The sequence below is a fragment of the Sabethes cyaneus genome, chromosome 1, assembly GCF_943734655.1.
Source record: "Sabethes cyaneus chromosome 1, idSabCyanKW18_F2, whole genome shotgun sequence".
In the NCBI taxonomy this organism is placed as follows: Eukaryota; Metazoa; Arthropoda; class Insecta; order Diptera; family Culicidae; genus Sabethes; species Sabethes cyaneus.
This window is the reverse complement of record NC_071353.1, coordinates 5,592,228-5,603,317: the sequence shown is the minus strand read 5'-3', so window position 1 is coordinate 5,603,317 and position 11,090 is coordinate 5,592,228. Positions and strand designations below refer to the sequence as shown.

The 11,090-nt window shown below is 40.9% G+C and overlaps 1 protein-coding gene across 1 annotated transcript; it reads right to left on the bottom strand.

The window, feature by feature from the left end:
* Positions 1-201: 201 nt before the first annotated feature.
* On the bottom strand, positions 202-10,037 carry LOC128735307 (ATP-binding cassette sub-family C member 4-like). Its single transcript, XM_053829800.1, has 11 exons — positions 9,958-10,037; positions 9,496-9,768; positions 4,040-4,319; positions 2,379-3,976; positions 2,018-2,315; positions 1,807-1,957; positions 1,502-1,732; positions 1,153-1,445; positions 794-1,075; positions 492-664; positions 202-424 (listed from the first exon to the last, which is right to left on the bottom strand). Exons 1-11 carry the CDS (start codon positions 10,032-10,034, stop codon positions 202-204), a joined length of 3,879 nt encoding a protein of 1,292 aa, XP_053685775.1. The 5' UTR covers positions 10,035-10,037.
* Positions 10,038-11,090: the final 1,053 nt, after the last annotated feature.

Below are 11,090 nucleotides of genomic sequence, written 5' to 3'. Positions count from 1 at the left end.
TTACCCGCATAGACGAAAAACTCAAATTTTAGACTCCGTTTTTAAATAATTCCTAGCCTTTTTTTTCTACAATATTAAAGGAGTCAAACAGTTGCAATTGAGTTTCGGCTCAAAAACTAACATTTATTCGTAGTTATAACGTTAATCTTGGGAATCTCCTTTGAGATATATCCATTTGTTCACCTTAATCTTAAAATGCTCTCAGTATCGCGTCACATCCATACCGCTTTCGTCAAACAACCTTCGAAAGTAACTATCTCGCTGGTTTAGTAAATTTTTGGGCCTGTCAAATTCTGCCATTCGGCCGGCGTCCATCACCAGAATTCGGTCACTGTCCATAACGGTATGGAGTCGATGAGCGATCGTGATGATGGTACATTCTCGAAACCGTTCCCGAATAGTGCGTTGTATCAGTTTATCATTTCTGTAGAAACAAGAAAAAAAAACAGGTCGAATGATTAGGTTTAAAACGCCGAAAACCTTTCACCTACTCCGGATCAACGTTAGCAGTTGCTTCGTCCATTATGAGTACTCTACTGTCGCGAAGAATGGCTCTCGCGAGGCAAATCAACTGCCTTTGACCAACACTGAAATTCGCACCTCCCTCGACCAGTTTGGTGTTCAAGCCGCCCGCACCATTCGACACCAAATGTTTCAATTCAACCTGCGACGAAATAAATAAATAAACGTTTAAAAAACGGTCGGCTGTCCCTCGCATATTTCAACTCGACATCTTCTAAATAGCCGTCTAAAACACACACCCTGCTAAAAGTTTCATCACTAGCCTGGTTACCTCTTCCAGCGCCTTCCAAATGCGACCATCGTCGAGCGATCCGGATGGGTCCAAATTGCTACGTAAACTACCCGAGAAGATCACCGGTTCCTGGGGGATAATGGAAATGGCATTTCGGAGCCGGCCCAATGGAACGCTGGCAGTGCTCAGGTGGTCTATTTCGATCCGGCTCTGTACGGTAGATTTCGGTATTCCTTCGGTGTCAATTGGTATCAGTCGAAATAGCGCCTGAATTATTGATGACTTACCCGCCCCGGTTCGACCCACGATTCCCACTCGTTCCTGCATAGTTTATGCGAAAAACAGGAGAAAATCTCGTTGAAAATAAAGATGTACGGATTAAATGGGGGTGGTTTTACCTTCGGTTTAATTTCGAATGAAATATTCTTTAAAACTTGTTCGGCACTGGCAGTGTATCGTAAAGACACGTTGTGAAAGGAAATATTCGCTTGTTGCGGCCAATTCTCTGGTATGTTCGGCAGTAACTCGTCGGTAATCTGTTTCTCCGGTTCCAGTCCTGCATACTCTAGTACTCGCTCTACCGATGTCATTTGGTTTTCCAATTCGGCGGTTTGACGTAATCCCCAGTTGCACATGCCGATTAGGTTCAGCACCTGGGTAACAACTAGACCGACATTCCCGCTTAAAATTTCTAGCTTTGAAGAATGAAGTTAAGTTTTAAAAGCGAAAAATTAGCTGTTTTACTACCTGTTCCGAATAGCAAAAAACTGAATATTACTACGGCAATGTACAGGCAGCAGATCAAATCCAGCCAGAAGGCGAAACCTCTTGTGATGGCACCGAACATGAAGGCAGCAGAAGTGTTGAAATCTTGCTTGGAATCGAAAGCGGCTAGCAGTTGGTTCTGCGCTTGGAAAGCTCGAATCGTAATTAAACCTTCGATGGTGGCATTCGTGTGTGTGAAAACAGGACTGCGTGCTGTAAAATTATTGAAAAAAAAAAGAAGACGGCTAGCATCTCTGATAGATTGTTCTGAGTCATTCACAACTCACTGATTGCTTCTACCCGTTTGACGTTACGAGCAGTTCTGAGAAACACGAATCGTAACGCATAGAATACGATACCCATTACGGCTGTCGGTAGCAGCAGCCAGTAGTTGGCGAGTGAGACGATGGCGATTATTCCTGCCAATTCTAGGAAAAACTAAATAAACACTGAATGAGCTGTGGAGTGACATTGCATTCTCCAGGAGATGACACTTACGTACAAGCTATCGATCAACACCACCGGCAGACTAGAGTCGATTAGACCAATATCCTTGGAAAAGCGATTCATAATTCGACCCGAGGAGTTAGTGTTGAAAAACTTCATAGGTGCTAGCGAAATACCTCGGTACAGTGCGAAATGCAGATTTGAGGAAGCTCTCAAGCACATCTCGAAGAATGCAAGTGAGTTGAGGGATAGAACAACGGTTAATATGATTAATCCCGTGTACACGAACACATGTTTTTCCGTTGTCCAAACCGATGCTAGATGGGAGAAGTTCTCTTCCCAATTGACCCTGTGTAAATGTGAATTAGATTTCATTAGAGTTCGTTTAAACAAATATCATTCAACAAATTACCAAATGAAAACAAAGTAGTCGGTTCCGGTTGAAGCAGCCTGCCAGAATACCAGCAACAGTCCAACGAACGTCACGAAGATTCCATTACGAACTGATTTGAAGAAATTGTAGTACACATTAACACCTACGTTCCCATCCATTTGCGCTTCTTCAACTTTATCTTGCTGCTGAGGCTCTTGGAAGGTGTCTTCGTCTGAAAGGGCTTTGCTAGGTTCCTTCACCTCTATCTCGGCAAACGAATCTCCCTCGAATCCCAGCTCGGAGAAATGATTTTGCAGCGACTCGTATGATCCTTGATTTTGAACGCTCCCATCCTTCATTATAATTATGTTGTCCAACCCTCTCAAACATTGCAGTTGATGGGTAATTAAAACACGAGTAGTCTTTTCCAAGAACCGCTCGATACACTCTTTGTAGATGAAGTTTCCTACATGCGCATCCACCGCCGAAAGTGGATCGTCCAACAGATAGACATCGGCTTTGCGGTAGATTGCCCTAGCAAGATTTACCCTAGCCTTTTGGCCTCCACTTAAGCTAACTCCCCGCTCGCCAACCACGGTCAAATCACCATTAGGCCACAGCTGGAAGTCTCTTTCAAGGGAACAAACTCTCACAACTTCCCTATATCGCAGTTCATCGAACGCTTCAACAAATTGAATATTCTCTCGAACCGTCCCCTCGAATACCCATGGTTTCTGTGAGCAGTAGCTGATCGTGCCACCAACCGATAGGTTTCCTTCTTGAGGCGTCAATTCCTCCATCAGAAGATTCAGCAATGACGATTTTCCTGATCCAACCTCACCAATAATTGTCCACATTTGACCATTGTTCACAGTCCAATTGAGGGATCGAAGGGAGAAACTCGATTTTGGCCATGCCGCGCTTACGTTTCGGAGCTCTATTGTGCCGACAGCCGAATTCAGTTTGTCTCCACCATTCTCTCGTACCACGGACTTTTCCATGAGAAATTCCTCTACTCTTTTCAACGACACCCAAGCTTCGGCACACGAAGTCACCGCAAGTGGCCAGAACTCCACCATCGAATGATGAATCACACTAAAGAACGATATCAACATGTAGACCAGTTTCGCCGTGATTGCGTTCCCGGTGAATACATACACCACCAAACTCAGAAATATCGAAATCTTCGGTATAATTCGCATCGCATACAACGCTCCTTTGATGAAGGCTGCTCCACGAAGTCCTCCTATTTCTTTCCGACGCAGTTTTCGAACGATCAACTCAAAGGGTTTCTCCCACACGTACATCTTGATGACCTGTATCCCTTGAATGATCTCGTTCGTAAACTTGACCCGTTCGTCGCTGGCAAGTGCCGTCCGCAATCGATACTTCGCTGCCCCTCTGCCCAACCATGCTTGACCAGGAATAAACAACAGCAGCAGCACGATTCCAACCAGTCCAGACACCCCGATCAACCGGTACACCAATACCGACACTATCAGCAGCTCCACGGGACCTTTCCACAGATCGTGGAAGAAAATGACCGCATAATCGAATCGACTCACATCGTTTGACATCAGGTTAATTACCCGACCGCTAAGGCCATCCGTCGATTGGGCACTACTCATCTCCAATACCTTCAAAAATAAAGTTTAATATCAAAAGGTGTCATTTTGCGGTTGTGGTTTCGCCTAAATTACCTTTCGATAAACGAGCGCACAGCATCCGATTCGAATTTTCATCCCGACCTGCAGCAGAAACAGCTGATAGAGATGAAAAATAGCCGCCGGAAGCAGCACGGTCAGTACGATGCCCGCAGCATACAGATAGGCCACGCTCAGTCTGTCATCATCATCATCATCATCATCATTGCCACCGGTTGTCGCTAGGTTCCGGCCGCCAGGAGCGGACGTGCCTGCGGAAGCAGCGAGCTGATCGAAATAAAGGATCAACTGTCCCAGTAGAAATGGTTGGATGATTCTGCGTCGGAACGGAATGAATACGTAATGTATGCGTATGGTTATACGGGGTCTTGTTTGAATGGGATTGCGAATCAGGAGAGGGCGGCTTTGGAAATATATTTGCTTTTTCTGTTTTGATAGCACTGGATTGACTGGATTTGAGCGATTTTTATTTTCCGATGACACAAAAATAACCGTTCTGTTCGCTGTTCAATTATCATCCGTCAGCGACCGATGAACGGATTAACACCGCCGGGTGCTTTCAGACGATGTTATTGGAAGAGCAATAATAGCGCACTTATCGGTTAATATGGCAGCTGTAATCCGCTTAACAAGTATTAAAAAAGTGCTTTTCGATCTAGACGGGATTTTTAACCTATATACAAGGGGAGTCGAACATATTTACACTGTTGAGTGTACAATCATAAATAATCTACAGGGTGTTAAGTAGGATCATATTTGACGAAAAAATCCTTTTACGCATATGGCCAAATCTTAATCGTTACAGAGTTATTGGACATTTTTAGTTTTCGATTCTGTTTACCTTAAATTAGCTCTGGAACAAAAACTATGCTAGCTAGCTCAATTCTGTTACTTTCATTCGAAAGCTGAGAAAATTTCATACTGAAAGTTGGTATTAAACCTCCTACTTCATGAGATTTAGTAACTTTTTAGAAGCAAAAAGCTTTGAAATAAGTGTTTCTCTCTCAAGGTATTTTTATCGAATTTATCCTAAAAATGTGTGATAAAACTGATTGCTGTTATTCATCAATTATTTAAAGCTCTAGTACCGTTCTACAATTCGTTCTTTGACGTAAAACATCTATCTCTTTTGGTTTCGTTACAATTTCATTTTAAACATATGGTTTTGGGTGTTGAATTAGTATCTGAAAACTTCAAGATTTCATACACCACGCATAGCACACTAGATTAACGCGTGCGATGACCACATTCTGACACGTATGAAAAACAACAATAATGTTTTTCATAAATTGACGGTTTACTGCCACTTTTGCTTGCATAATCTTGTAAAACTTAAGCCGCTTAGGTTTTTTCGCTAGCAGCAGCTCTTGAACCTGTAGTGTAGAAAGGATGCATTTTTACCCGGTTCAGCCCGTTCCACACGCATATGCGTTTAACCGTGTCCGTCGCACGCGTTGATCTAGTGTGCTATGCGTGATGTATGAGTTCGAGCAGAAGGGAAGGGAAGGGTGATATTCGGTGCCATGCTGACTGCCATAAACGGACTCTGACGACCTTGTCGTTAAGGTAAACAGAACCGAAAACTAAAAAAGTTTAATAACTCTGTATCGATTGAGATTTGGCCATATGCGTAGAAGGATTTTTTTCGTCAAATATGATCCTCTATCACTCCCTGAAATATCTGCACTAAGCTGCCCAACACCATGTATTTTTACAAGCAATTACAACAGCTTCTAACTTAGGCTTTGAGTACCTACACCTCGCTTTTTCAAATTCCGTACAATGTCATGCGTGATTTGTCACAAATCATTTGTGAATAATGCACGAGAGCTGACATTTACTTATTTTTTATTTTAATTTAGGTAAAGATAATTTGTTCAACATTATAACGGTGTGTTACCAATCCGCTGTTTTTATTTACAACTCCAGCTAATAGGACTTCAGCTCATAACCGATAACCTTATTTTACAACGCTAGCTCTGTCATTGTTTAGATCGCTGCAGACAACAAACTTCATAATCACTAGGCAAGTATTGGTGCTGACGTCAAAGGATTTAGCTGCCATTAGGCACGCGAAAAAATGGATATGGTTTCTGATCGGAATGGGCCCGGTCGGGATGCTGAATTGAGGCGTGTATCAGACTTGTTTTCGTTCACTCCATGTTTTGACAGTCTTTTCCACCAGCTGCTTCGAAAAAAGATGCAACAGCAGCAGGTGGCGATCAGTACGGTAGTTGTATTGATATTCAACTAGAATTGTTGCAAAGTATCTTTTGTGCAAGATATCTCACCTTGAATATAATGGGTACACACGCGCACCACTGATGCTGGATCTACGGATTTATCCGTAGTTCTACGGATTTAGACATTTTAAAACTATGAAAGGATGTCTAAAATCGAAGAAAATAAAATAAAATGCGACGAAAGGGCAAATACGATAAAAGGTTGAAGAAAATACGGTTAAAGACGACGATAATAGTTTGGAAAAAACATGAAAATACGATGAGAAGATATCAAAACAGCGACAAAAAGACGACAAAAGGATGACGAATACACTAAAGCAAGACAACAAAAGAACGACGAAAATGCAGTAAAAAGACATCATTTTTGTCGTCATTTGAACGACGAAAAATGGGGAAAAACTGACGAAGGCGAAAAACTGATTAAACGACGACATAAGACGACGAAAAGATTTGAAAACAACATAAAAGGCGACAAAAAAGGGTAAAACTGCCATAAAAGACACAAAGAAACCGAAAACATGCAAAATTCGAACAGATGACGAAATTGCGATGGAAATATAATAACAATAGGACTAACAGATGACAAAAAGAAGACGAATACGAAGAAAAAACAATAATAACATGACAAAAGAACGCAATAATAAAGCAAATAAGCGACAAATAGACGACGAAAGGGTGACCAAAAAATAGCAAAAAGACGACGGGAACAAAACGAGAGAGACTGAAAAGAGGCAGAGCTATGTGAAAAGAACACGACAAAAAATGACCAATACTACAGAAAGATGTCAAAAAGACGGCGAAAAGGCATAGGCCAAACAGCGACAAAATATGACTAAAAACGTCAAAGAGAACGTCAAAAAGACGTTTAAAAGTGTCAAAGAGGTGTTGAAAGAAAAAAGATGATAAAAACGGCAAAATCCGACGAAAAAAGCAACAAACATGCCAAAAGCAAACGTCAAAAAATGACGAACAGAGGACGTAAATACATCGAAACAATGGCAAAAAGACCCTGAAAAGACGACAGAAATAATACAGCGAGATGAGCGAGATAAACAAACAAAACGACGTCAAAAAGGTGACAAAAAGACAATGAAAAAAGTCGATAAAATGACGACGAAAAGACTCCAATGCAGCAACAAAAAAGGCATTAAAAACGTCTAAAAATTGGCTAAAATTTTGACGAAAAATGTCAAAAATTAACAAAAAACGACGAAACAGACGACGCAAACAACATAAAAATACGATGAAGACCCCGAAAAGACTCCTAAACAGCGACAAAATGGCAAAAAGTCAGCAAAAACGGTAAAATATACAAAACAATACACGATGGTGTCAAAAAACGACAAAAACGCCGTAGAAAAAACGTGACCGAAGATTAAAAACGACGGTCAACAAATGACTAACAGAAGACGAAAATTTGATGTAAAAATAGCGAAAAGATCATATAAAAACGACAAAAATACGCGTTGAAAAAAATGATCGAAAAGATAACATAAGAACGACGGAAAGGCAGCAAAAAGACGACAAACAGGCGGCGAGAGAACAAAATATAAAGGGTGATAAAAATACGATGGAAAGACGTCGAAGAAACGTCACAAAAGTGACAAAAGGAACAAAAAAGACAGAGACAACGAAAAGACTAAAAATAAATGCAATAAAGGCGATGAAGAGACGGATAAACGACAGCAATACAGCAACAATGAGTGATAAAGCAGACTTAAAACGAGAACAAAAAGAAGACATCAAAAGCAGCCAAAAATTCAAGAAAAGAGCAAAAATACCACAAAGGGAGATGTCAAAAAGAACGAACCACCGAACACGAAGAAAAATTAAAGGTGAAATACGGTAAAACATATATGAAAGGTGAATGATGAAAGATCAATAACCTTTTTTTTTTTTCTTGTTGGGAACCTTGGACCACTGCGACCAGTTCTTTGATCTATTGTGGTGTGTCCTCTTTTGCTGTATGCCTTTACTATCAATAACTATAGTCGTGTTTAATTCAAAAACGTACTTTTTTTTGTTAGATTATAGTCACTTTAACAGCTTATGTCATTCGTGACTTCTGCGGGGTTGGGATTTGAACCCGGGTCTTCGGCGTGAGAGGCATGCATGCTAACCACTACGCCGGAACCCGGGACTGACCCCATCAAAACGTACTGATTTTTTCATAATTAAGAAAAACACTAATAAAACTCTAGAAACTCTATTCAGCTAAACAAACAAGCAATACTAACAAAGCAAAAATATCGGTTTAGTTTTCGATTTAAACTAAAACTTGATCAAATTTCGCTTCTTCTGGATTTTGAAACGAACCCTTTCTCCGGTGATAAAACTACGGATTTTTCCTCAGCAAAATTTGACAACGCTGCAGCGCACTACATACTTGTCTACGGATTATGAGGTCTGTTCTGTAGACTACATTTTTTTGATACACGTTTTACTTTAGTTGGAGGATTCGAAATTTGACGCTATTAGTTTTTGGAATCCAATCTTTATTGTCATCAATGTCTTAGTTTCTAGAGAAGTTGTTTTCAAACTGAATTGGGCACTTCATAATATGTCTCTTTTAGTGTTGAAAAAATCCCGACATTAAAATACAAACACAGCAGAACCCTACTTGTGTTTTTTTAGTTGTCTTTATAATACAATTCCCAAGCTTGCCGTAATGTCGGTTAATTTTTAGAATGTGTATTAACAAGGGAATGCTTACGGAAACTTCTATATATCTCCTGTCATTACGACACATATAAACGAAATGGGAAAGCATTGTGCGCACAATAGAAATGAAAACCAGCCCCGTTTGACACTAATTAAAGCCACTATTTTTAATGTTGCTTAAAATATGGCGAACGGAGCATCTTTCCGCTAAAGGGATGATATTGTACGAAGCCCTGTTTGTAAGTAAGCCTTATGGTTACATTCAGCTGGAGCTAATGCATTCAGCAGCAGCCAGCGTAAAAACATTGGGCCCTGTATAACCCTATACTGACGCTACTCGCATAACAGTTCCAATTATATAGAAAAAACCCATGGAAAATGAGGTTATGATATTCTTGTTTGCAGAATATGAACATTTTCGCCTGCAAACTGGCAAAGCTCACCTACTTAAATTCACCTTGGGAGAGGCAATATTTTTGCGATTTTCAAGGCTCTCTTTGATATATCGCTATTATTGATAACTCATTCTGGCAGAATTTGATTGTTGAAAAAGTCCACAGCCAATTCAGAGAATAGCAGTTTTCTTACCTGCAGCTAGACTCCAGGCAGCTATAAATTCCCCCGAACAGTAGCATTCCGGTGCCGTAGATTTTCAACAGCACCCTCAGTAGTTGCCAAGGGTTTTTGCTTTCTCCGTTTGCCGCATCCGGTACCGTTTCGCAGCTATTCATCCGTTGTCGCTCCCATTGGTGCTGAAATCGGTTTCCGATTTGATCGCTTTGGTGTTCGGGTAACGTCCGATAGACATCCCCCACGGCAATCTGTCGTCGCAATCCTGTTCGAAGCAGTCCGGTAAGCCACCTACGGGGAAGAGTTTAAGCACAAAGCAGCTATATAGGTAAAAGCACTTTTTCGTGACACTCAAGTATAAAGACGGATTGGATATGAAGCCGAAAAAGCAAAATGATGTGAAAACTTCTGTTGTATGCACGTTGTACAAATCCTCACGCTCCGTGTGTGAACGGATCAAAGTCGAACGAAACTACTCACCAGAAAAAGTATTTGCTGAAGATATTCGCCTGTGCAAACGGATGCATTGAACGGAATGCAGGCTTGTTGAGGTCCATTTCCGATTTGTGGGATGAACAAGGCACAGGGGCGTAGAGTAGATGGTGCGGTGAATTCCGTAAAGCTGAAACCGGATTTCAAAGTGTGTGGAATTTGACACTGACACTGTCAGAACCGTGCTGACGGATTCGTAATTTCGGCTTTCTAAACTGAGAAATTATACTGGTCAACATGATTTTGCAATCCCTGCTTAATGAAAGATCGTGCTCGGTAGAGGTGAAACGTGAATTATCTGATTTTTGTTTGGAACTACGGAACATGTTTTGACGTAGTGAAACTATATTCTACTCGAAATGAATTGAAACAGCTAAAATACCCGAGAGGATGTAGAATCATGCGCGTTGCATTACGTGCTAGATGTCGTGCGTTTTCTTTTTCTTGCGAATGGACGGTAATTTAACTTTGTCAAAATGATTCCGGCTTGACTACCCGAGATATAGGGTAACCAGTTTATTTTGGACCATATCTGCAGCTGTATATAATTTGAACATTTCCATTTGATTTTACCAAATTATGTTGATTGAATCCAAATTATGTACAACTACAGACTGGTTACCCTACTGAATGCAGAAGTTGGTCGTTTTCAGGACTCCGAATTACGTTTGACATTGTTGTGTCATTCTGTGTCGAAGCAATATTATTCAATTGATCATTATTGTTGAGAATCACCTTAGGGACCTTCCTTTACCGACGAATGTCTAATAATTCCTTATAAGATTCCCATTTTATCTCTAGGAACAACTCAACCCACAATCAACATTGTTTCACTCACTTAATTCATCTTTCCCAATTCACTACAAGCGAACCCAAGCTTCTGCACCACGCTCCAGTACTTTTTCGCAAACATCTACCAAAAGACAACTCGCTTTTTATTCGTGTTTACTGAGTCTATCAACCACAACAGCTGTGCTGAAATTGGAAATGTAGCTTCAAGTTGCAATCAGCTGCCTTTCGCGAACGCCGAGTGCAAACATCAGCTGTGTTATCGTTATCATATTATCACGTAGTAAAAGAAGACCCGATCCAGTTTTACGTGCCAGCAGTTCGGTAACAAT